The 26,764-nt window shown below is 45.4% G+C and overlaps 1 protein-coding gene across 5 annotated transcripts; it reads left to right on the top strand.

The window, feature by feature from the left end:
* Nucleotides 1-1,850: 1,850 nt before the first annotated feature.
* HSD17B14 (hydroxysteroid 17-beta dehydrogenase 14) lies at nt 1,851-26,552 on the top strand. Of its 5 annotated transcripts, none has more exons than XM_053261815.1 (10): nt 1,851-1,954; nt 5,452-5,496; nt 7,809-7,909; nt 9,194-9,260; nt 10,999-11,090; nt 13,283-13,387; nt 15,173-15,240; nt 17,263-17,359; nt 18,191-18,408; nt 26,116-26,552. In XM_053261815.1, the coding sequence occupies exons 1-9, from the start codon at nt 1,885-1,887 to the stop codon at nt 18,353-18,355; spliced, it is 810 nt and encodes a 269-aa protein (XP_053117790.1). In that variant the 5' UTR covers nt 1,851-1,884; the 3' UTR covers nt 18,356-18,408; nt 26,116-26,552. The 5 variants fall into 5 exon arrangements, with proteins under 5 accessions (XP_053117790.1, XP_053117791.1, XP_053117788.1 ...); XM_053261812.1 differs by having other exon boundaries at nt 1,876-2,077; XM_053261813.1 differs by lacking the exon at nt 5,452-5,496 and having other exon boundaries at nt 1,871-2,077.
* The last annotated feature ends 212 nt before the right edge of the window (nt 26,553-26,764 follow it).

Below are 26,764 nucleotides of genomic sequence, written 5' to 3'. Positions count from 1 at the left end.
GCTTCTCAGTGTTTATAGTTTTAAAATGAAATGACATAAATCTGCAGCCATCTGCTAGGCATGTTTATTTAGAAATAAGTCCCAGCTGCCTTCAATGAGATTTAGGGTGGGTTCACACAGAGGCACACCTAGGTAATTTTGGGGCCTGGACCTAAAGGCCTTTAGAGCCCACCCCCCATGGCAAGTTAAGCATCATCCCTGCTACACACACACACACACACACACACTGATACATGCAATATTTTTAACACATGGGTTTTTGAGGGCACAAAGAGCAACTGAACTCACAATAATGTAAGAATATAAAAAAGGCATATTTATGCAAATATGCATTAGCAGAAACATTTCAACATGCAACCTAACATATTTCTTTCCCCACTCCCCCGTCTCTAAAGCACCCAGCACAGGTCACAATCACACTCGGCCGCTGGCACAGCATGGGCCAGCAGTGCAGTGACCATAGCACCCAGGACAGACTACAGAGGATTTGGAAGGCCCCAGGGGGTGTGGAGGCCCTGGACATCTTCAGCCCCCAAGTCCAGGGATAAGAGCAGCTCTGGGTTCACGTGACACAGAAAACACTGAACTGCCAGCTTCCGGGGTGTACTTGCAAGCCCAGCTTCCAGTGTCAGGAAGGGTAGAGACGCCATTGGCTGCGTTGTCCAAACTCGCCAATGTCAGCATATTCTGCCCGACTTGAGGTTCCAAACCCGACCAATCTTGGTTTCAGATGTCAGATTCAGAACGGCAAATAGGGCAGAATATACGAACATGGGTGGGTTCAGACAACATGGCCAATGGCGGCATAGCCATCCAGGGGCGTAACTAAAATAGTTCAAGGGGAGACAGTTGTCTTGGGCCCACCGCCTTGGGCCCCCCCCCAGAGGCCAGTCACATGACTGACTCCCCAGCCACACCCGCCCGCCCAGGCTTCCTTCAGTTGTATTCATCCTCCAAAACTGATGTGAGTGTTAAGACCTGGAGCTACCAGAACAGCATGTCTTTCTCTACTACCATTAAATGACTTGCATCGTCCACCATTTACAAAACCTTTAAAAAAATAATTTAGGATGATGTTCTTGCTATGCCCCTGTAGCCATCCCAACACCAGAAGCCAGGATTGCTTTGGAAACGGGTGATTCAGCCTTTTCTGTGTCATGCAATCCCACCCCTACTCTCAAGTAAAGTATGCACAGGATGCAGCCTTAGCCTTTGATGTCTGCAGTCCTATGCACACATACTTGGGAGTAAAACTCATTGAAGGCAGCTGGTACTTATTTCTAAATGCCAGCTGCCTAGTTTGAAGCTTGTTTGGAGACTGATGGTCAACTTTCCTTCTCATGCAAGGCCTTCCCATTCTGCAATCAAGGTAGAATAAATGTAGTATGAAAAGACACAGGTGTTTCGCAGGCAGACTGTCACGTATGCAATGCAGATTGCACAAGGAAGCAGAGAATCTCGCCTAGATCTTCCACAATATTGCCCTTAAGCATCAGTGTTTACGTTGGAATAAACCTGAGTCTGGAAAGACTTGCACACATAAGACTTGCACACTCACACACACACACTATATACAACACACACACACATTCTATGCATAATAGAGGCAACAACATCCAATTAGTCATGACTAACCAACCACCATTGGAATCAATGAGATTAGTTAGTCATGATTAACTGAAGCCCCAATGGAACTTAGTCAAGACTAATTTAGTCTGGATCCTGTCTAAGGTGTTTGTTTTGGACAGAGCTCCCCGAAATACGATTTACCTCTAAAAGACACGAGGGACAGAGGCAGGGAGGGGAAATGCTCTAATTCAAAAGGAAAGGAAGCCCTGGAGAGGTGGAGGACTGCATTTCCCAGGATGCCGCGAGATACGGAGCATGCTCGGGGGGGGGGGGCGGAGACCACATGTTGCTGCCACTTTGCGTCCAAAGATCAGCTGGATTTTCGGTAATTTGGAGGAACTGCGACAAGCAGAAGCTGGAATGGCGAGTGGGCTGCGGTACCCGGGCAAGGTCGTCATAGTAACGGGGGGCACCCGAGGCATTGGTGAAGGCATCATGAGAGAATTTGGTGAGCGTGAACTAGTAGGGCAGAGGAGTGGGCAGTTTCTTGCAAATAGGTTCTGGGGCTCAGATTTCTAGGAAGATGCAAGCCTTACCCTGGAAACCTAATGAGGGGTTGGGGCAAGTTAGTGTTGAAAGTGTGCTCTGTACATGCTCAGAGGTGCACTTGCCTGTACAGTAGTAAAGATGATCAGCTGTGCTTTCTCTCTTTCTGTTCTGAAGCTCCTCTGGACTTTGTTCTTTAAAGAGGCAGTATGCAAACCCCCACTTCATCAGATGCGTTGGTGCTTCTGTCTGTATATTTTTTTTAGCTTTTGACATTGTATTTTTATGTAGACTGTGGTAAGATACTTTGTGTCTGCTTTCTCTGTGGAGAAAGCAGGGATACAAGTTGTATTATAAATAAAGGGTAAAGTGGGCTCAAATTGCATTGTAAATATAGGATAAAGAAACTCCATGAAAGTTTCTGCCAGTGCCACAGTAAATCTGGTACTGCCAGATTCTTTTGTATCTTTGCTAGAATAAATGGATGTGGCAACCTCTCTGCATGCTGAAGCTCCCAAGTTTAGTCCCTGGCAGCATCTCAGGTAGGTCTGGGAAAGACTCCTGCCTGAAACCCTGGCAGGTTGCTGCCAGTCAGTGTAGACAAGACTGAGCTAGATGGATCAATGTTCTGGCTCAGTAGAAGACAGCTTCCTGTATAACCACTGAAGTTTTGACTTGACTGTGTGCTGAGTCCTCCTTGCACTGAAAACAGGAACTAGAGACTATGCCCTGTGAACCCTGGTTCAAATTAAGCTGGGGAGGAAGGGGTGGTGGCCATGTGATTTTTGATCTCCATACCAGGAAAGGCGGCACTTCCTGATTTTTCCTGTGTTATGCAGCTGTTCAAGTCACAAAGCCCTATGAGAATAAAAGGTGGCACTCTTCCCCTTCCTGGCCACACACTTTGTAAGTTGCTGCCTTTTTCTGCAAAAGATACAATCTGCAGCAGGGTGTAGCAAGGCTGGAGTGGGCCCAGAGACAAAATTTTAAAATGGGCCCCTCGCTGATACACACACATACATTTCACATGTGACTTGCCTCTGGGGGGCCCTTTGAGGCATGGGGGCCCCCAGGCAGCCACCTCCCCTTGCCTAATAGTAATTACGCCCCTGATCTGCAGTAGTCTGCCTGTAGCAGGCATGCAGTCAGCAGCTGTAGCTTTTCCTTCACTGCACCCCTGTGCTTGGGTACAGTAGCGTAGCAATGATGCAAGTCATTTAATGCTACTAGAGAAAGACATGCTGTTCTGGTAGTTCTGGGTCTTAATACTTACATCAATTTCGGAGGATGAATACAAGTGAAGGAAGCCCGGGTGGGTGTGTGGTGGGGGGAGTCAGTCATGTGACTTGCCTCTGGGTGGGGGCCAAGGCAGTGGCCCCCCAGACAACTGCCTCCCCTTGCCCTTTCATAGTTACGCCCCTGCTTGAGTTGTAGCAGCTGAATGCCTGCAATTCAACATACAGAGTCTTGCAGAGCGGGGAAAGTAGCAATTCTAATTTGGAACAGAACAGTGGGGAATCTATTGCATGGAATCTTAGCCTTGATTGGTTGAGACTTATATATGGGTACAAGTATGGACCTACAACAAAATGTTGCAGTATGCCCCTGCCTGAGCATGGTGAAAGTTTTGGGTAGCTTTCCCACTCAGAAGCTGAAGGGGCTGTGACTGTCTTGGGAGCATGTTCTTCAACCTGAGAAATTTCCGGCTCTTTTGGCTCAAGCCCTCCTTGCTACTGAGTTCCATTAGTTCTGCCCACTTGCTTGTCTGTTAACTGCTCTCTGGGTCCATGTACGTTCCACTCCATTGAGCTACATTGTTGCCATTTTGCAAGGGGGGGCTGCCCCCTTAGGGTTCCCCCCCTTCAGATGTTTGTGAAACTGACACATCCGCAGGTTACCCTGAGTCTGCTGCTGGTATCTCCCTCTTGCCTCCAGGTGCTCTGGTGATGCATCTATAAGGATCATAATATTTCCAGCTCTTTCAGAAAGAGGTTTAGATAAAAAGACAGAAAATAGCTAACAGTGGGACTAAAAGGTCATAAAATGCAAGAGACAATCTGTTTACACAGCTATCTCTCTGGAATTTGTTCCTGTCAATAATAGCTTATTCTCTGCAGCTATTAAAAGTCCAAGAACTCTTTGCATCTGAGCCTGGGCTCTTTGCTTCTTGAATTTGTACCACTTGAGGGAGGCCGTGTCGGTGTGTGTGGTGTAGAAAGCAGGCTCAAGCAAACCTGGGAGTGAACTGCAGCTGCTAAGAAGAGGAGGTTCAATATTACCCCCTCCTAAAAGCCAATTAATGGCTTTAAAAAGGAGCTTTTTATTCATGCAGGGCAGGTCTGTCAACAGCTACTATCCTTGCATCTATAGGCTACCTCCAGGTTCAGAGGTGGGATACCCCTAAATACCAGTCACAGGGGAGCCCCATCAGATGAAGTATGGCTTTAACTGAAGGTGGGGAGGGGGCACCAGACTCCTACTTGGTGGCTGGGGTGATGGTGGTGGTGGTGGGGAGGAAGGAGATGGTGAAATCCCTTGGACTGCTGCTACTGCTCAGCCCTGTGGCCAGATGGATTTAAAGATATATAATCTTCCTCACCACCGCCGTTGCCCCCGTGCTGAGGGCAGCTATTCACAGTGGGGATGGCAGTGCCTGTCCCCACCCTGCAACCCCTCTAGAACTGGTGCCCTAGGTGACCACCTAGGTTCGCCTAGTGAATGGGCCGGCCCTGCTCCAGAGGCATCTGGATGGAGAGTTGATAACAAGCGTGCATTGTCCCCTTTGCTAAGCAGGGTCTGCCCTGGTTTGGTTTTGAATGGGAGACTACATGCGTGAGCACTGTAAGAGATTCCCCATAGGAGATGGGCCCGCTTTGGGAAGAGCATCTGAGGTTCCAAGTTCCCTCCCTGGCATCTCCAAGATAGGGCTGAGAGGACTCCTGCTTGCAGCCTTGGAGAAGTCGCTGCCAGTCTGGGTGGACAAAGGGTTTCCAACTTGTGGTCCTCTAGATGTTGCTGAGCTATCATTCCCACCATCTCCAGCAGCATCTGGAGCATCGCAGGTTGGGAACGCCTGGTGCAGTGTCCCCTCTAACAGGGATTCCCAGATGTTGCTGACTACAACTCCCAGAATCACCAGCTGCAATGGCTTTTGCTTGGGGATTCTGGGAGTTGTAGTCTCTGTCCTCTGTTCACTTGGCATGTGGTGAGTTTTACGAGCATTAGGTCATGCATTTATAGAGTGAATGGTAATCAAGTGATTTATGTGTAGGTGTGAAGTGGGTCTCCGGGTTTTGGGCTGCATTCATTCCCCCTCCCCCTTGTTTCCCCCTCCAGTACGCCAAGGAGCCAAGGTGGTCTTCTGTGCACCAGAATCAGAAGGTGAGACTAAAGTTACAATCCTCAATTTGAGCCTCGCCCCTTTTATCAATCTAGTCGTTAAGTTGGCCACATAGGAAGCTGCCTCCTACTGAGTCAGACCATTGGTCTACCTAGCTCAGTATTGTCTACACTGACTGGCAGCAGCTCTCCAAGGTTTCAGGCAGGGTCTCTTCCAGCCCAACCTGGAGATGCCAGGGATGGAACCTGGGACCTTCTGCACGCAAGACACTCTGCTCATGCAGTTTCCCAACCTCTTTTTGTACTGAGACACACTTGCATTAAAAACAAAAACAAATTAGGGCACACTGTTCCCCCAACACAGTGTGGTGTAGTAGTAAAAGTGATGGACTAGGACCAGGGAGACTCGAGTTCAAATCCCCATTCAGCCTTGAAACTCATTGGGTGACTCTGGGCCAGTTACTTTGCTCTTAGCCTAATATACCTCGCAGGGCTGTTGTGAGGACAAACATAATCATGTACACCACTCTGGGCTTCTTGGAGGAAGAGCAGGATATAAATGTAAGTAAATAAAATAGATTTTGCTGTGGCAAAGCCTCTGAGCTAATTTTCTTTCTTTCTCATGCTCCTAATGCCTGCAGAGGGACACATTCTTCATGGTGCATTATGGGGCAAGCCAGCTCCAGAAGCAGGGAGTGGAAAATCCCTGCTTTTGGAGCTGACTCAGAGTGAGTTGGCGTGGCACACCCACCAGTGTTCCATGGCACAGTAGTTGGGAAATGCCGTGGCACACTGGTTGGGCAATACTGGGCTAATGTAGTGGCATTGTGAGGCTTGGACAGTAGGGGGCAGCAGATGCCCCAGGAAAGGCGAGGAAGAAATGTGTGGATGGGAGTTCTTGGAGTTGCCACCCCCCCCACCCCCCCGAATTTTGGGTTTCACCCAGACTTAAAGCATCTCACCCAGATTGCTTCGCCTACCCAGATTTGCCCGATTCTACCCAGATTCTTAAATTTAAATTTAATTAATTTAAATTTAAATTTAATTAATTTAAATTTATTTATTTATTTATTTATTTTTAAAGCTAAACTCCAGCCCTTATAGAAGTGAAGTTACGGAGCAAAACGTGCAGTCACTATTCTGCTCAGAAATGATTTTCAAGCCAGTTTGCATAATATGCAAATTAGGCACCCGTATTTGGAAAGCCGGAACATGGCAAGCCTAGGGGTAGGAGGAATACCTTTTTGGTTCTGGTTAGGGCTGGGAGCGTTGGGCAGGTGCTCTGGCCCTTGGAAGGGCCCAGTGCTGATCCCTGTGACTGAGAGTGCCTCTGTGCCCAGAGACTTTGGGGGGGGGGTGTGGAGTCAGTCTTCGGGGCCCATCCAGAGAAGAAGGGGCCCATTGAGCACAGTTTGCCGAGGGCCTCTAAAGCCTGGACCCAGGGCTGGTCCGGACCCAGGCAGAAATTGAACAGGTGTAACTTGGCATTACGATGCAGGGATGGGAGAGCGGTACTTGTTGAATTTCTGCCTGTCATACCTGTTAAAGGCACAGCAGCCCTGCCAGATGGCAGTCCAGTTCCCTGCAAAAGAATATCATGGCAATGCTTAACAGGGACACCTTTTGAAGCTTTCCCCTTTTAAAACGTACCAGATTTGACCATTTGGACTTGGATTTGGAACTTGCAAATGCGAATTCCTGATCTTGCTTCTGGAACTGGTTTTAGCTCTAGCTCTTGCTCTAGCTCCAGTCACTTGGATCCAGGGTTCGCCTGTATCTTGCCAGTGTGTGGAAGATGTCATGGAAAGGAGACTGTGGTTTTTGGCTGGTAATGGGAAGGAATGGGCCACCATAGCCAGCCTTCCTCTCTAGGTGGGGCGGCCACGTTTCCGGGTTCAAAGCAACTCACGGGAAATCTGTGATTTCCTCCTAACTGAGTGAAACTTTTAGCATTTTCCTGCCAGACCCATGTATCTGTGTGTGTTTTAGTGCCTATGATGAAGTGTTAGCATCAGAAGCCTCTAAAGTAGGGGGGTCTCAACCTTGAGCCCCCAGATGTTGTTGGACTACAACTCCCATCATCATGTCTCAAATGTAAGCACCTACGTTTTTTAGCAAATTATCTGGTGGGGGAAATTAGTGCTCCAAGTGGAGGAGTGCATGCACACACGTGCGCATACACACACATGCACACACACACACACACTCTGCTGCATGCATCCCACCTTGGTACAGCGCTGGAGCAAATGAGGCAGATCAAAGGGAGCATAGGACATGGGGATACTTTGCAAGGGGCGTGTCTTTCCCCCTCATGACACCACACTCGCTCTGTCCCTTTCTCTGTCCCCTTGCAGGGGAAAGAGGACAAGCCCTTCAGAGGGAACTGAAGGATTCTGGGAGCCCTGGGGAGGGCCGCTTCCAGGTCTGTGATGTCCTCTCTGAAATGGACATTAAGGTAGGCTAGAATTGGGGGAATGGAGTGCTGTTTGGGGGGCTTCTTCAGCCCCTCCAGGCTCTTGAGTCTTTCCCTCTCTGTTTCTAAAACCCTTCTCCATATGGCTTAATCCACTATCTACATCGTTTCTACACCCATCTTGCAGGCTGTTCCTCCTGCTTTGCACCAGTAGATTCAGAACCCCTTTCCTACACTTGTTGTCTCTTGCAGGTACACACTCATGTCACTCCTCTGCTTAAGCCTCCCCCACAGTGGGTTCCCAAGTAGTTTCTGCATCATCTTCAAGCTTCTAGTCCTCATGTCAAAGTTTTCCACCATGGCCAGCACAGGAAGTTGCTGCGGTCAGAAACTTTCCAGGGCTCAGCTACTGAGAACCAATACTGCCACTTTGACTCCTAACATGACCCTGGACCCGCCCAGAGAGGCAGCAGATAGCACTCCAACAGTTAAGGGATCCTCCTAAAGAAGGCACTTGAACCCTTATCTCCTAAGCTAGGACTGGCATTATGCATATACCCACTCTTCTTTTCTGGCTCCTCTCCTTACATTCTAAGAATTTACCCACTATCTGTCCTTTATTTCTGGACTCTTCCAAACAGTAATTTATTCCATCTTAAGTGCAAATTCCAATGGGAGATATAACAAGATGTCTAGATGATGTTCATAGATGTCATGTAGGTTCTTAGTGCCATCTGCTGACACACTGTGAAAAAGCAGTGCCTAGACTAAAAGTAGTATTGAAAAAACATGGCTTTTTCATACCTTTTTCATTTTTGTCAGTAGATGGTGCTAAGAACTTCCATTGCAAAAATCTATTGTGCATGAATTCAAAATGGCTTATTTTCCTGTCTCATAATTTTAAATTGTTGTAACGTTTCAACTTTTTTTTAGCTAATGTTTTACTTTTTCTGTTTTTACTTTGTTGTAAACTGCCCAGAGCCGTAAGTTTTGGGCGGTATAAAATATGTTGAATAAATAAATAATGCAGTAACAACTAATAAAAATCACATTCATTACATGTATGATGTAATCTTGAACATCATCTGGATCTCTTGTGACATCTCCCATTGGAATTTGCACTTGTGTTGGGGGGGGGGAAATACTGCTTGGGAGACCCCTCTATCTCCCACGGTGCTCCCACTGCCTGGAACAGGCTATGTTCTGGGTAGTATGACATCAGAATACATGCAGCCCTGGTGATTCTGATGGCAGTAGCTTTCAGCTGTAGAACTGCAGGGATTTTTGTTGTTTGAACCTTCCTCTTCTTGTACCGTATCCTTGCAGAATTTGGTTTCAGTGACGATAGAACATTATGGACGCCTTGACTGCCTGGTGAACAATGCAGGATGGCGTGAGTTATTTTCAAAAATATATGGCTGGCAGCGGTGGGGGTCGGGGGACAATCTTTAAAGAATCACGATGTGTGTGTCCGGGGAAAGGGTGGTCAGAGAAGCTCCCTTGATTAATCTAAGGCTAGAGTGAGCTTGTTCAGCAATTCATATAATATTTGTAGAGCGGGACTTGACAAATCTCAGGTGCTAGGAGTCCTGGTACCTAGAAATTTAACCATGGCACCTCAACTAGGATATTTAGGAGTTGTTTAATAAAATCTGTATTTGTCCCAGGCAAGAAACCCACTTGCCCTCGCCCTCCACAATGTCCGTCCTTAAGTCCAGTAATTTTCTCACGTTTCCATAGTCTGGCTCCCAAATTTTGAGGCTGGCTCCTTAAACCTAAAGAAAAAAAAAATTCAAGACTTGAAGTAGAGCTAGAAAAAGTGCAGAAGAGGACAATCAAAAGGTTTAGGGGGCTGGAGCACCTTCACTATGATGAAAGGCTACTTTGTGGGAGTTCTAGAAAAAGGGTCATTAAGGGGGAAGCATGAAAGAGGTTTATAATGTTATGTACTGAGTAGAGAAAGTGAGGAGACAGAAGATTTTTTTCTTTGTAACACAAGAACCAGTTTCACTGGTTGACAAGGAACTCAGGATGGACAAGAGGAAATGCTTTTTCACACTGTGTGTAAGTAATCTGTGGAATTCTCTGCCACAGGATATGGTGATGGCCACTAGGCCAGATGGCTTTAAAAGAGGATTAGACACATTCATGGAGGACAGGTCTATCAGTGGCTACTGATCATGATGGCTTTATGCTGCCTCCAGGTTCAAGGGCAGTTCTGTTCAGGGCAAGGGTGCCTCTGAATACCAGTTGCTAGAAAGCAACAATAGGAGAAGACTATTTGCCCATATGTCCTGCTTTTGGGTTTTCTAAAGGCATCTGGTAGAAAACAGGATGCTGGATGTAGCAGGGCTGCTCCGTGTTTTTATCACTGTCATCTTCACAACAACCCTATAAGGTAGGCTTGTATTAATATCCCCATATTGTGGATGAAGGACTGACAGCTGGTGGCTTGCCTAATGCTACTTAGTGAGTTAATGGCAGAAACAGGATTTGAACTGGAGATATCCTGGTCCGTAGCTCAGTCTCTTACCCATATGTCGTAACTGCCACATCTTCCCAGCGGCTTATTCCTACCTGACCTCCATGAAGGAATATCCACAGAGGAATAGTGCCTGTAAGAAAATATGTCAGAATGCCAAACTAAATCTTGGAAGAAGAAAAGAGGATACTTTTGTATCCCGCCTCTGAACCTGGGGACTGGAGCCATCAAGACTGTCCTTTAGTTATGAATTACATAATTTGCTTTTAGCTGCTATAAAGCAGCAAAAAACATTCATCTTTGTTGTCATACGTCTCTGTGGGGATTCTGCTGTGCTACGTTGGCCGGGCAGAAATGCAAAAATAAGTATGGCCTGATTTAAGGTCCTGGTGCTGATTTCTAAAGCCGCCCTCAACTCCCGTGAAATAACCTTGGTTCTAAACTAATTGAAATAACCTTGGTTCTAAACTAAATTGCTTTATGAACTCATTTTATTTGGCACATGTATTGATCTGATGCATGTTTTTGAGTTATGGATTTACTGGAAGAAGTATTCTTTTAAGGACTGCAAAACCTATCATGGGAGATAGCAGCCTCTTGCTCTGTATGGATCTTGCCACTGAAATCCACTTGATCCTCTTACAAACAGATCCTCCTGAACAACAGATGGATGATGTGACTGCACAGGAGTTCCGCCACCTGATCGACCTCAATGTTGTAAGCTGCTTCTTAATGGCCAAGGTGAGTGGCTCCAATATATGCACGGCCACCGTCTCTCGTTGCTGGCTGCCTGCAGAAATGAAAGTGAGGCCGGAACAAAAAATGGAGTGCCCGGGATAGGTTTGGGAAGTGGGGATGCTTTACCAGAAGCCATCACTTCCTTGCAACCCAGTCAGCTTCACGGGCCACATAGCTTCGTGGTGAAGCACAAGCCTTGGATGCAGGAGGTCCCAGGTTCAATCCTTGGCATCTCCAATTCAATGGATCGTAAGCAGCAATGTTAGGGAAAGCCTCTGCTTCAGGCCTTGGAGAGGCACTCCCAATCAGCGTAGACTTTACTGCACTAGATTGCAGAAACGGATTTCCAGGATGCTTAGGACTAAGAAAGGGAGGCACTTCTTTCACACGGCGCAAAATTAACCGATGGAATTCTCTGCCACATGATGGAATTCTCAAACTGATGGAATTCTCTGTCATCCTATCCACCCCCAGTGCAGTACCTCCAGTGACTGTTGCTGGTGTCTATCTTAGGTTTCTTTTTAGATTGTGAGCCCTTTGGGGACAGGGATCCATCTTATTTATTTATTATTTCTCTATTTAAACCGCCCTGAGCCTTTTTTGAAAGGGCGGTATAGAAATTGAATGAATGAATGAATGATGTGGTGATGGCCACCAGCCTAGATGGCTTTAAAAGGGGCTTAGACAAATTCACGGAGGGACGGTCTATCAATGGCTACTAGTCTTGATGAAGATGCCTCTCAATACCGATTGCAGCAGAGCAACAGCAGGAGGGAGGGCATGCCTTCATCTCTTGCCTGTGGGCTCCCCAGAGGCATCTGGTGGGCCACTGTGGGAAACAGGATGCTGGACTAGATAGACCTGGGCCTGATCTAGCAGGGCTGTTATAGGAAGCTGCCATATACTGAGTCAGACCATTGGTCTATCTAGCTCAGTATTGTCTTCACAGACTGGCAGTGGCTTCTCCAAGGTTGCAGGCAGGAATCTCTCTCAGCCCTATCTTGGAGAAGCCAGGGAGGGAACTTGGAACCTTCTGCTCTTCCCAGAGCGGCTTCATCCCCTGAGGGGAATATCTTGCAGTGCTCACGCTTCTAGTCTCTCATTTATATGCAACCAGGGTGGACTCTGCTTAGCTAAGAGGACAAGTCATGCTGGCTACCACAAGACCAGCTCTCTTCTCTGTTCTTTTGCAGACAGAACAGTTGAACCCCGTCACCCTTCAGGCCTCTTAAGTCAAACTGGAGAGGGCCTAGAGGCTGCCGCTGAAGACACATGGACATTTTGTTTGAGATGTTTGTGCCTCTCCAGGCAGTCCCTGGGCCTTTTCCAGGTTAGCCTAGAGGCAGACTCCCTGCCTGTCACTCAGGCAGTGGGATTTCGATTCCTGGCAGGGCACCAAATGCTGCCTGAGGCATGTCTGGCCTTGCTTCCCTGTTTGGGAAAAGGGCCGTATTAGCTCATTGGCAGAGCACATGCTGTGTGTGTGTGTGTGTGTGTGTGTGTGTGTGTGTGTGTGTGTGTGAATAAATAAATAAACAAATATGGGAGGAGAGCTGGCCTTGAGTATGAATTGTCCCCTTTGCTAAGCAGGGTCTGTTTTGGTCTGCATTTGGATGGGAGACTTTGTGAGCACTGTGAGATGTTCCCCTTAAGGGATGGGGCTGTCTCTCAGTTGGAAAAGCATCCGTGATCCCAGGTTCACTCCCTGGCAGGATCTCCAGCCAGGGCTGGGAGAGACTCCTACCTGAAACTTTGGACAGCCACTGCCAGTCAGTGTAGACAATAGTGAGCTAGATGGCTAGTAGTCTGACTCAGTATAAGGCAGCTTTTTATATTCGTAAAGATGTGGTGTCGGGTCGGTGTTGACTCCTGGCGCCCACAGAGCCCTGTGGTTGTCTTTGGTAGAATGCAGGAGGGGTTCTCCAATGCCATCTCCTCCCGCGCAGTCTGAGATGATGCCTTTCAGCATCTTCCTATATTACTGCTGTCCGATATAGGTGTTTCCCATAGTCTGGGAAACATACCAGTGGGGATTCGAACCAGCAACCTCTGGCTTGCTAGTCAAGTCATTTCCCCACTCTGCCATTAGGTGGCTTGGTTTCTGTATTTGTAGGACTCTGTCTAAGAAGCTTCATGTGCTGGTGTGCTCTCTCTTGCAGTCACACACAGTTTTGCCACCTCTTTTCCATTAACAGTACGCGCTGCCCTACCTCCGGAAAACAAAAGGGAACCTTATCAACATCTCCAGCCTTGTCAGTATTATGGGACAAAAGTACGCTGTGCCTTATGTTGCAACCAAGGTAAGCCAGAGCTGAGGAGGGATCTTGGCACCAGTTCCCTTCCCTGGTGGGGATTGCCAGCTTGGGATGGGGCTGTGGCTCAGGGGCAGATCACCTGCTCTGCATGCCGAAGCTCTCAGGTTCAACCCCTGGCAGCATCTCCAGGTAGGGCTGGGGAAGACTCCTGCCTGGAACCTCGGAGGGCCGCTGTCAATCAGTGTAGAGTAAACAATACTAAGCTAGATTCCTGCAAGTCAAAAGCCTGCCCTTCAGGGATCTTGCCCCACCGTTGAAAAACAGCATCACCTCTATCTGCACGAAGTGGGACAGTTCATTCTGCTCCAGAATTCCACCGCCTCATTCGTGTGTGTGTGTGTGTGTGTGTGTGTGTGTGTAGACTAGGAAACCACAGGGCCAAATCCAGCCTCTGAGGTGCCTTGACTGCCCCTGTGTGCCCCCGCCCACCCCTGTCCAGGGATTTTTTTTTAAAAGTGCAACTGGACACATAGGAACATAGGAAGCTGCCATATACTGAGTCAGACCATTGGTTTATCTAGCTCAGTATTGTCTTCACAGAGTGGCAGCAGCTTCTCCAAGGTTTCAGGCAGGAATCTCTCTTAGCCCTATCTTGGAGAAGCCAGGGAGGGAACTTGAAACCTTCTGCTCTTCCCAGAGTGGCTTCATCCCCTGAGGGGAATATCTTGCAGTGTTCACACATCAAGTCTTCCATTCATATGCAACCAGGGTGGACCCTGCTTCTCTTAAGGGGACAAGTCATGCTTGCTACCACAAGACCAGCTTTCTTGTGCAGTTTTAAATGGACATTTGCACCGTTCAACAATTCAAGTCATGAAAAAATTGTATTATGCCAATTGAAGTAAAAAGTGACTGATAGCAAGGCAAAAGAGTAAAATGAGTCGTCCAGACTCCATTAGAACCCTGGGCCTTGATACGGCAAGCAAGCTCATCACCATGAGGAAATATTAGAAGCTGAATTATGGTTGACCATGCCTCAGAATGCTCATGAGTCCTTAGTAGATCATGCATAAGGATGCTTCTTTCCCTTGTCTTGTGACTATCATTGTACAGGACATATGAGATTAGCTGGAAGAAAGGGTCTCTGAGCATCAGCAGAGTTCATTTCTAATGACCAGAATGCACAAGTGTGTTGTAGTGGCATGTGCTTTTCCTTTAAAAAGTGCCATAGGCAACCCAGAGAGAAGATGAGTTTGTGGAGGTAGCTTTGCTAAAAATGAGGTTTTGGGGATAGCAGGGTTTGTCTAAGTAAAGGTAAAGTGTGCATTGAGTCAGTGTCAACTCCTGGCAACCACAGAGCCCTGTGGTTGTCTGATTTGAACCAGCAATCTCTGGCTTGGTAGTCAAGCCATTTCCCCGCTGTGCCGTTAGGTAGCCCTCCCTTAAAACCAATTACTCGCCAGCACATTAGGTCTTATTCCCTTCCCAGAGAACCCAGTTTCTCATCATTGCTCCTGTTCATAATCTACTGAACACTGTGAGTGTGTTCCAGATTCCCTTTCAGGTTTACCTAGAAGGGAAAATTCCACAGGTGTGTCTTTTCCACTGCAGTTTTTCATCCTGTTAGGGCTGCCCATTGTTTTACTGGTCTCTGCTTCTCTGCCTTTAACGGTAGCATGCTCTGAAGATATAAGCAGGTAGTTAGGCTTATTTCTGTGCCATGAAAAGCATCCCCTTGAGTCTCTGCACACCAAGTTGTTGCATAAGGGAAGACCAGGCTGTGTCAGTGCACTGATCAGTTGGCAATTCTGTTATGCATTCAACTTGCAGGGTGCTGTTTCTGCAATGACAAAAGCCATGGCCGTAGATGAGAGTAAACACGGGGTTCGAGTTAACAGGTAACATTGCTGCTGTTAATAATACAGTTGTGAAAAAGGAAGAGGCTCCAGCGATGCGCAGAAGACAATTTATTGTCTACTCAAGAACATTTCCGGTGCTAACATGCTTCCTTAGGGATGATGCTGATTCAGTCCTTTTAGAGAGAAACCAAAGCTGCTTTCTGTTCACTTTGGAATTGTTTAAAATTTTGCTACCATCATTTCTTCCTGTCTAAACATATGCCTTGCCTCTTCCCAATGGATGGCGTTCACTCCTATTCAGACATTAAGTTATGTCTGCATCCAGATATTTGTGCAGATGTACATGTTTTTGTACATACATTTGTTTAAAAAAATAAACCTGGGTATGGGCTCCCTGAAATGCAGGATACAGACATGGACTGTACTGCTGTACCTGCATTCAGCATAATATGTGAATAAGTATACCTGTGTATACCATACACAGAAGCCCTATTCACACATACACTCTGTTCAACACTCATTCAGCGAATGTACAGTGTACACAGGGACAGTTCTATGAATCACATACTATGTTGAATATAGATACACTTCTTATCTGTAGCATGCATTTGATGAGGGCCTGTACTCGGGTTCACTTTTAAAATGAACACAGGTACAGTCATTCACAGAAATGCATGTACCTGTGTACAGACATCTGTACACTCGTACAACTAGGTCTGACTAGGTCTAGAGTGTATGAGTTTTGAACAAAACCTATCAGTAGGGCTACTACGTCACTTAATTTGAGGGTAGGCAGATGCCAGGCTCATAGGATTGCCTTTCATTTTTTAACTAGAATTCCCAGAGCCATTGATCTGAACCAGGTAGGCAAAACAGTGGCTTGGTGTGGGGGTGGACATACATCTAGAATTAAGGAACAGGATGTCTCGGGGCAGCTGTTCAGCCCAGGAATTGGTCTTCCCTACAAGAGATGAGCTTGGGAGCCTTATCACTCCCCCTGCTCATGATTCACCCTGGAAGGGTTGTTCATTCCAGAAAGCTAGTTGGGCTTGGGAGAAAAAATCTTTTGTTGTTGCTGTGGTTACGCAACTGGGAGTTGATCGGCAAATTCTTCTGAAGTTGAACTACTACAAATCGTCCGAAGATTTATTGGTGCAGGGCTTGACAGATCCCAGGCGCCAGGACAATGGTATTGTCGCATAAACTTAATCGTGAAACTTAATTGTGGCACCTAGACTATGATAACCCTGCTAACTGAGCAAAGAGGCACCTTTATAAAGTGGTGATTCTCTTTATTTAGCAAGGAGAGAGCAACTGGCCCTATCCATCCCTAGCACAGCATCCCTCCAGTGGCTGTTGCTGATGTCTATCTTATGTTTCTTTTTTAGGAGCCCTTTGGGGACAGGGAGCCATTTTTTATCTATCTATCTTTTTATATCTATCTCTGTAAACTATTTTGGGAACTTTTCAACAAAAAGCGGTATATAAATAAAAGCGGTATATAAAGATTCAATAAATATTTTAATAAAGATTCAATAAATATTTTAATAAAGATTCAATAAATATTTTAATAAAGATTCAATAAATATTTTAATAAAGATTTTATTAAATAACTCTGCCTCTGAATATCATAGTTTATTTTTAACTATATTAAATGTAATTTAACTTTATTAAATCCCAGGCAGCTCTGTTTCTGTTCTAAGTATGTTACTTGCAAGGGAAATAAAGACACGCTAATTCACCCTTCCCCTCCACAAGGTCCGTCGTGAAGTTTGTTAATTTTGCCCTGTGTCCATTGTCTGGCTCCTAGATCCAGAGGAAATTTGTCAAGGCCTGGATTAGTGGATCCTAAACTACCTTCTGCCCTTCCTTGACTTAAATAACCAAAGTGCGTATATATGTGAAGTGGATTTGGGAGTCCATACTCTATACTTTCAGAAATAACTTGGACATCTTTTCTCCAAACACCTTGATTTTGAAACGCATCCATTGTATGATCTTGCATGATTTCCCACTCCCATCCATTTTTAACACCCCTCTCCTGAACATCTTCACTTCTAGCATCTTACCTGGGAATATCTGGACCCCTATGTGGGAAAAAGCAGCAAGCCATACAGCCAATCCAGAAGCAACCATCCAGGAAGGCAAAAATGCTCAGGTAGGTTCACCTTGGGGAAACTGGCATGGTGCTGTTGGAAAGGATACATTCAACTTCATAAGGAAAGTAGTAAGAGAGGCTGCATGTGGTGAAAATAAAACCAAAACTCTGTACCAAGGAAAGACTGCAGATTTCAGTTAAGGATATTTCTATTTACCTGAATCCAAGACTAGGTTTCCCTCCAAGTTCTTTGATGTTAGAAATTGGGGAGTCCTCTTAAATTCAGAGTTGTCCTTCTTTTGCGTAGGTGCAGATATAACCTGTACATAGCCTGGGGTTTTTTTAAAAGAGGGTTTTCTTAAATTCAGAGTTTTATTCCATTTGGGTAAATATGGCATGGAATACTCTAGTCACGGGAAAGGCCAAAGTGCCATGGAAAGCATTTGAAAGTCTCACCAGCTGACTGTTGGAACACTTTTCAGCCTTGCCTTATGGGATCCCATTGGTTTATCTGATTGACTTCCGGACTAGAAACCTATGGCTTAAAAAAAAAACCCTTGTAAACTTCAGCCCTATTTAGACACTATGTTGAACACTTGTATGAGTGTATGGTGTACACAGGTCAGTTATTCACACACTAATTTGAACACAGGTACAGCAATGCACTTATCTGCACCATGCATTTGAGGGGCCTGTATCCAGGTTCACTTTTACAGTGAATGCAGGTACAGTCATTCACACAAACACGCGTATGCATGTAAAGACATCTGTATCCTTGTACAACATAGTGTCTGAATAGGGGTTTTGGCTCAAGTGGATTAGAGTAATGCAGACACACATGTGAGATCTGTGGAGTTCTCTCTTTCTCTCTCCCCTTTTGCATGTTCACAGCTTTTGGGACGGATGGGGACCCCAGCAGAATGTGCAGCTGCTGCTTTGTACCTTGCTTCCGATGCCACCTTCTGCACTGGTATCGACCTTGTGCTCAGTGGCGGAGCTGAACTTGGCTACGCCCAGAAGAAATGGATGGAATCCTCTTCTGACTTTGAGAGCTAATAGGAGCCAGCCGAGACTTCATCAGGAAGTGGGAGCGCTTCCATGATTTCCAGGTAGGAGGGCAACATAGAACTTGAGTATTCATTCAGCCAAAATCTGTCCTTCCAAGAAGCTGAACGCCTCTAGCAAGGAAGCTATGTCAGTTCAGAGTAACAACAGCAGCAGAGAGTCTTGTAGCATTTTGAAGAATTAACACATTCCGGTATGTTGCTGTGATGAAGGTTCTCTGTGTGCTGCTCTATCGTGCCTCACCCCAACACACTCACTCTCATGCTTTTAATAGTTCTGTGAGAAGCAGCAGGCCAACAGGTGAAGCTTTCTGAGTCTCCAGGTAGGAAACGCTGCACTGGTCCAAATTCTGCCTGACATGCAGCTAAAGGGACAGGAGTCTTGCCACAAAGAAAAACATGGCAATTCTGTATTTAATATGGCTTTCTGTGTTCTAGGATCTGATACTAAAAATGAGTTCTAGAGCAGGGCTTCCCAAGCTGTGGTCCTCCAGATGTTGTAGAACTACAACTCCCATCATCCCCAGCCACAGCTGGGATGATGGGAGTTGTAGTTCTGCAACACCTGAAGGACCACAGCTTGGGAAGCCCTGCTCTAGAGCTAAACCCTGATGAGCTCCATCCCAGGATCAAGCCCTGGTTACTTCCACAGGCCAGGCTTTCCCACAGGTGAGTGCAAGGGAATTAGACCTTGAAGGTGACCTTCTTTTTCTTTTTTCTTTTAAGCGTCACCAGGCAATGTTTAACTTCTACCCCTTGATCAATGACCGTGAACATTCTTATCTTGAATTCAGTCATTGGATAAATATGTAGTTCTGAGGAAAGTGGGGAGGTTCCTTAAAAATGCCGTGGTGTTATCTTTAGCAGTGTTGGCCAACAAAAATTATTATTTATTATATTTTATTCTGCCCTTCCTCCAAGGAGCTCTGGGCAGGGTACATGCTGGTGTATGTCTCCTGTCCACCCTTTATCGACTCAGTACGTGGCAGTGGTTTAAAACAACAACAACAACGAATTGCATGCTAGTATCATTGGGAAGGGGATTGAAAATGCAAACGCTAATGTTATAATGCCCCTATACAAATCTATGGTGAGGTCACATTTGGAGTACTGCATACCGTTTTGGTCACCGAATCTTAAGAAGGGCGTTGTAGAACTGGAAAAGGTGCAGAAGAGGGCTACCAAGTTGACCAGAGGCCTGCAGCACGTTCCTTATGAGGCAAGGCTACAGCATCTGGGGCTTTTGAGTTTGGAAAAGAGGCGACTAAGGCGAAACATGATCAAGGTGTATATAATTATGCATGGAGTAGAGAAAATGGACAGAGAGAATTTTCTCCCTCTCTCACAACACTAGAACCTGGGGTCATCCCATGAAACTAAAGGTCGGGTAAATTAGGACAGACAAGAGGAAGTCCTTTCTTTCCACACAGTGCATAATTAATCTATGGAATTCTCTGCCACAGGATGTGGTGATGGCCACCAGCTTGGATGGCTTTAGAAGGGCTTAGATGAATTCATAGAGGACAGGTCTATCAATGGCTACTAGTCTGGTGGCTATAGGCCACTTACAGCTTCAGAGGCAAGATGCCTCTAAATACCAGTTGTAGGGGAGCAAGAGAAAGGGCATGCCGTCACTACTTGCCTGTTGGCTCCCCAGAGGCATCTGGTGGGCCACTATGGGAAACAGGATTCTGGACAAGATGGGCCTTGGGCCTGATTCAGCAGGGCTGTTCTTATGTTCTTATCCCCACAACAATCTTGCAAGAGAGGATAAGCTAATAGTGAATGACTACCCCAGGATTACATAGAAAGCTGTTTTATACGGAATCAGACAATTAGTTCATCATGCTCAGTATTGTCTGCGCCGACTGGCAGCATCTCTCCAGGCTTTCAGTTGGATGTTTCACATCCTACCGAGGGATGCCCGGGTTCGAACCTGGGACTTGCTGTATGTACTGTATTTACCCAAATCCATTATTAGCGTCCCTGCTGCCGAGTTCTTTGATGCTATGAATCAGAGTGTTGTCTTAAATTCAGACTTCCTTTCCTTGTTGGTAAATACAGGCACACCCTGTATTTTTATTAAGGGGGTTGTCTTAAGTGTAGAGTTGTTGCTGTTTGTTCAATTTCTATGCCGCCCTTCCAAAAATGGCTCAGGGTGGTGTACACAGAGAAATAATAAATAAATAAGATGTCCCCAACAATCGCTCACAATCGAGTTGACTTCGATTTGGGTAACTATGGTAGATGCTCTACTACTGAGCTCCGGCCCCATCCAATTGACTGGAAATTGACTCCATCCCTTTCCCAATCTTACGTGGGCAGCTTGTGGGTTGCTCAGGATACTTTGCACATGCTTAAAAGGCAAAGTTTTTAAGACTATGAGCCCTTTCGGGGACAGGGATCCATCATAGTTATTTATATATTATTTCTCTATGTAAATCGCTTTGGAAACTTTTGTTGAAAAGCGGTATATAAATATTTGTTGTTGCTGAAAATTGCCAGCGGGCCAGAAAAGAAAACCAGCCTGGCCTGCTGGTTTTCTTCTTGCCGCTGCTTGATCAGCAGACACCAGCAGCTGGTGAAACATCTCTGAGCATGGAGGAAAATATGATCACTTGCTGATATCTGAAGATCCAGTGGCTCTTAAAGGCACAGAAGCTGGTTAAACTGTTAGCAACCCTCTCTAGAAGCAGCGTCTGTGTTCCTTTCAGGAATTCTAGGACTAAACCCTGGCATTAGGTGAATGGGAGGAAAGAATGGGTGGGATTGCCCAGTGCCGCACTGGAAGCCTGGCATTCGCATCCAGCTGTTGGGTGTGTGTGTGTGTGTGTGTGTGTGTGTGTGTATATATATGTGTGTGTGTGTGTGTGTGTATGTATGTATGTATATATATATATATATATATATATATATATATATATATATATATATATGAGAGAGAGACATAATCTATCTATCTATCTATCAGCCCTTCCTGGGGCAGGGAACTAGGTGGCAGACTGCTATATCAGTAGCTGTCCCCTAACCCAGAGATAGCTGCAGGTCAATGCTAGGCAATGTCTCCCTCTATAAACAGTCATACTGTCCCCAGAAGGTGATGTACCTCACCACTCAAAAAGGATCTCTGTCTAAACCTAGCCTTGCTTTGCTCCAGATGTCAGCAGCGTCTACTTCTCTGAAAAGGGGGGGTCTGTATAAAAAGAGAAAGGAGACCATTTGTAAGGGACAGTGGCTTTATGCAGAGGTTCTGGGCAAGGGGAATGGCAGCCCTTTCAGCCCATGGGGAGGCAGCCTTGTATAAACAACTGTCCCCACCCCAGGGGCAGCTGCATCACTGCACTGCTGGGGGACGGTTAGATCAACACTCAGCAGCCCATGAGATAATGAACTGCCTAAGTGCTGTAAATCAGTTACCCCAGGGTTTGCTTAATTGCTTATTTCAAGTGGTAACTAGAGGGCAATTAGCTAATTCACTGGAGCACCAGATTATTAACACTTGGTGGCCCAGCTGCTTGCCAGAATTCCAGGCTGTCACTCACGCTCCCTCTGCTCCTAGCAGGAGCCCAGGACTGCAAGATATGTGCTAATGCAGTGAAGAAGGGAAAGCTTCACTGGTTGAATTCCGGGCTGCTAAAATGTGCAGGAGTCCTGCCAGGGGAAAAAAAAAATGGCAATCCCATTATAAACCTAAAATCTATCAGTCCTTTTCAGGTTATGTGTGGGTGAGTTGTGTTTACTCTCTCCACCAATACTGAGAACAAGAGCACATATAGAGATATATATGTATCCCCCTCCAATGTTTTTCTCAATTTTTCCTCCAGTCTCTTTTATCTTCCAAAAATCATGAGTCCAGGATGTACATACTCAACCTCAACCATACAACTGCTTGGGATAACATGCAGGAAAATATAAGAACACCCTGCTGGATCAGGCCCAAGGCCTATCTTGTCTAGCATCCTGTTTCACACAGTGGCCCACCAGATGCCTCTGAGAAGCCCACAGCCAAGAGGTGAGGGCATGCCCTCTCTCCTGCTGTTGCTCCCCTCCACCTGGTATTCAGAGGCATCTTACCTCTGAGGCTGGAGGTGACCGATAGCCACCAACTAGTAGCCATTGATAGACCTGTCCTCCATGAATTTGTCCCTTTTAAAGCCATCCAAGATAGTGGCCATCACCACATCCCATGGCAGAGAATTCCATAGATTAATTATGTGCTGTGTGAAAAAGTATTTCTTCTGAGTGGTCTCTCCATCACACAGATGGGATTCGTGCTGGTGTGGAGACTGGAACCTTTCAAGCTTCATTCTCTCCAGCTTTGTACTGAGGCTCCTCCCCTAACCCATTAGGTCACGTGCTCTACACCCACCTCCTCAGTTTTTTTGTCCACCCAAGAATAATCCAAGAATCTTCTTAGCTTCTATAAAAGATATAGTTCCCTTTATTACTATTATTATCTCTCCAACTTCTATATATTTTATATCTAGTGCTTCCTATTAATTTTGCATTTTGATTTGCATTTGAATTTTTTTTGCATTTTTGATCCTAAATTTCCTGGCCTTCAGTTTCATGGGATGGCCCCTGGTTCTAGTGTTGTGAGAGAGGGAGAAAAATGTCTGTCTATTTATTTATTTATTTATTTATTTATTTAAACTTTTATACCGCCCTTCCAAAAGGCTCAGGGTGGTTTACATTAAAACACCATTAAAATCAGTTAATAATTAAAACAAAAATTATAAAGCATAAAAACAATAATTAACAATTTAAAACATTGTAAAACAACAATTAAATAATCAGAAGAATTTAAAAACAAGTTTTAAAAAGCTGAGAAAGCCTGGTTGAAGAGATGTGTTTTCAGGTGTTTTTTGAAAATTGCCAGAGATGGGGAGGATTGTATCTCAGCAGGGAGCGCATTCCACAATCTCGGGGCAGCAGCCGAGAAGGCCCATCTCTGTGTAGCCACCAAACGAGTTGGCGGCAGCTGGAGATGGACCTCCTCAAGTAACCTCAATGGGCGGTGGGGCTCATAGTGAAGAAGACGCTCTCTTAAGTCTATCAACTCTTCCTACTCCATGCATAATTTTATACACCTATATCATGTGTCTCCATAGCCACCTCTTTTCCTAAAAGCCCCAGATGCTGTGGCCTTGCCTCATAAGGAAAGTGTTCCAGGCCCCTGATCGTCTTGGTTGCCCCTTTCTGCACCTTTTCCAGTTCTACAACGTCCTCCTTAAGATATGGTGACCAGAACTGCATGCAGTGCTCTAAATGTGGCCACACCATAGTTTTGTATAAGGGCATTATGCGAGTAGCATTTTTATTTTCAATCCCCTTTCTAATGATCCCAAGCATGGAATTGTCCTTTTTCACAGCTGCTGTGCACTGAGTTGACACTTTGAACAAGCTGCCCACCATGACCCCAAGATCTCTCTCCTGGTCAGTCATTGACAGCTCAGACCCATCAGTGTTTATGTGAGGTTGGGGTCCCCCCACCGACCAATATGCATCACTTTACACTTTCTTACATTGAACTGCATTTGCCATTTTGTCACCCACTCACCCAGTTTGGAGAGATCCTTCTGGAGCTCCTCACAATCTTTTTGGATTTCACTACCCTAAATAGTTTAGTGTCATCTGCAGATTTGGCCACTTCGCTGCTTACCCTACTTCTAGATCACTTATGAACAAATTAAAGAGCACTGGTCCCAGTACAGATCCTTGGGGGACCCCACTTCTTACTTCCCTCCATTGTGAAAACTATCAATTTATTCCTACCTTCTGTTTCCTGTCCTTTGACAAGTTAGCAATCCACACATGAACTTGTCCCCTTATCTCATGACTTCTAAGTTTACTTGAGTTTTGGTGGGGAACTTTGTCAAAAGCTTTTTAGAAGTACAAGTATACTCTGTCAACTGGATCATCTTTATCCACATGCCTGCTGACACTCTCAAAGAACTCCAAAAGGTTAATGAGGCAAGACTTGCCTGTGCAGAAGCCATGCTGGTTCTTCTTCAGCAAGGCCTGTTCTTCTATGTGTTTAAGTTTGCTTATCCTTAAGTATGCTTTCCATCAGTTTACCTGGCACAAAAGTTAAGCTCGGCGGCCTGTAATTTCCCAGATCCCTTTTTGAAAATGGGAGTTACATTAGCTATTTTCCAGTCCTCTGGTACAGAGCCTGATCGTAGGGACAAGTTATATATTTTTGATAGGAGATCAGCAATTTCACATCTGAGTTCCTTCAGAACTCTTGGATGAATGCCATCTGGACCTGGCAATTGGTTAATTTTTAGTTTTTCAAGACAGTTTAGAACATCCTCTCTCATCACCTCAAATTATTCCAGTTCTTCGGCCTCCAAGCCTGAGAAGCTCAGTTCCAGAGTGGGTATATGGTTGGTATTCTCCACCATGAAGACAGATGCAAATAACTCATTCAGCTTCTCTGCAAACTCCTTATCCTCCTTAATAATCCCGTTCACACCCTCATCATCTAAAGGTCAAACCGCCTCCCTGACAGGTTTTCTGCTTCTGATATATTTAAATAAGTTTTTGTTATTCCTCTTGACACTCCTAGCTATATGCTCCTCAAACTCTCTTTTTGCATCCCTTATTGTCTCCTTACATTTCTTTTGCCAGAGTTTGTTCCTTTCTGTTTTGGGCAGGACTTCCATTTTCTGAAGGAAGTCTTCTTCCCTTTTATAGCTTTCCTGACTACTTGTTAGCCATGTTGGCAACGTCCTGAACTTGGTGGTACCTTTCCTTCTTCTTGGTGTACAGTCCAACTGAGCCTCTCTTATTGTGGTTTCGAATACATTCCATGCTTTCTGGAAGTGAGGTTGCTTTAACATTTATAATTTATTTTCATTTTTTACAAAAAGGTAATTAAAGAAAAATATCAGTGACTGGTTTAAAAAGAAAAATAATCAATGTCACTGACTTAAAAAAAAAAGAAAGCACTCGTTAGGCATTTTCAGTGTTCACAAGAACTTCAAACCTCTCTTGCACATACTTTCAACAGTCCCCGTAAGGTGGTCTGAACAAGGTATGATGGAAGTGCTATTGACCTGGGGCTTTAATTCATATTGCTATTTTAGTAGTATTGTTATGGCTTATGGCCAAATAATTTGCTTGCTTACACAACTGCCCTGTGAGCAGGGCACTGTTTCAGTAGGCAAATTCACTGCTTAATGGGTGGGGAAGTGAAGCTGGGATCCTGCTGTCACTTGCTCAAGGCCATGAGTTTGACCCAAGTTCCAGTGGGGCCCATAGTTCAGTGACTGAGCATCTGTTTTGCACACAGAAGTTCCCAGCTTCAACCCCTGGCATCTCTAAGTAGGGCTAGGAAAGATTCCTACTTGAAAACTTGGAGAGCCACTGCTAGTCAATTGAGACACTATTGATCTAGATCAGGGATTCTCAACGTTGGGTCCCTAGATGTTATTGGACTTCAACTCCCATAATCCCCAGCCCCAGTGGCCTTTGGTTAGGAATTATGGGAGTTGAAGTCCAATAACATCTGGAGACTCAACGTTGAGAATCCCTAATCTAGATGAAACAATGGTCTGGCTCAAAATACTGCAACTTCCTGTTTCCAATGGCTAAGCAGAGATAATAGCTGCTAAGAACATGTAGTATTTAAATAGGACTTTTAATAGTTGCTCAAAGTATTTGCATACATGATCTCCAGTAATTACAACTACCTGCCCTAATGCTTTAAGGTAAACCAGAATTACAGTTATCCTCTTATTTTTACAGATGCTTGAGAGAAGAGACTGAGCCTCAACACTAGCTTGTGAAGCTTTCCAAGTTCATAACTTGCACTCTTAACTGTTACATTACCAATGCTGGATTGGGACTCAGGTCAAGACTTTAGATGCCAATACATACTGACAATTCAGCAGCTGATTCTCGTCTCCTGAACATTCAATTCTGAACATATTTTGGAAACTGCTATCTTTAAACAAAAGAACAAATCTGAGGGGCCTTTTTGTAGCTGGAGTTAAGCTGGTAACAAGTCATGGGGTTTTTTGCTTCATTGGCTCTAGTTTTCCCATTTTAAACAGATCTTAACTGAATATTTAATGTGTGTGTTTTTCCTACTCACTGTTACATGTCCCAGGCTTTCGGCAGGGCAATAAATTTAAATAAATGACACCCACCCAGATAACTGGACTGGGGAGTGTTTGTGCATATTCTGGTGTGCCTCCCCGGTTGGCTAGGTGCCTTCCTCTGCTTCCTGTTTGCTCTCTACGGGTCTATATGTGCAAGTTAAACACATGTGCTTGCTGAGGGTGTAATAAAACTTTCTGCCTTGCCATTGGCTGTATTAGAGGGCGTGTGCGGGGAAGGGTGGTTGTGATTGGTTGCAGCCCCCTACACCCAACTTGGTAAAAGATGTGGGTAC

Source organism: Hemicordylus capensis, chromosome 6 (assembly GCF_027244095.1).
Source record: "Hemicordylus capensis ecotype Gifberg chromosome 6, rHemCap1.1.pri, whole genome shotgun sequence".
NCBI classification, from domain to species: domain Eukaryota; kingdom Metazoa; phylum Chordata; class Lepidosauria; order Squamata; family Cordylidae; genus Hemicordylus; species Hemicordylus capensis.
The sequence above is the reverse complement of the archived record's forward strand: the minus strand, read 5'-3'. Positions and strand labels throughout refer to the sequence as shown.

Coding starts and splice junctions, on each gene's coding strand:
- HSD17B14 (XM_053261812.1), top strand. CDS start 1,885: ATGCTCGGGGGGGGGGGGCGGAGACCACATGTTGCTGCCACTTTGCGT. Junction 7,910..9,193: donor TCTCTGAAATGGACATTAAG/GTAGGCTAGAAT, acceptor GTATCCTTGCAG/AATTTGGTTTCAGTGACGAT. Junction 13,388..15,172: donor TGCCTTATGTTGCAACCAAG/GTAAGCCAGAGC, acceptor TTCAACTTGCAG/GGTGCTGTTTCTGCAATGAC.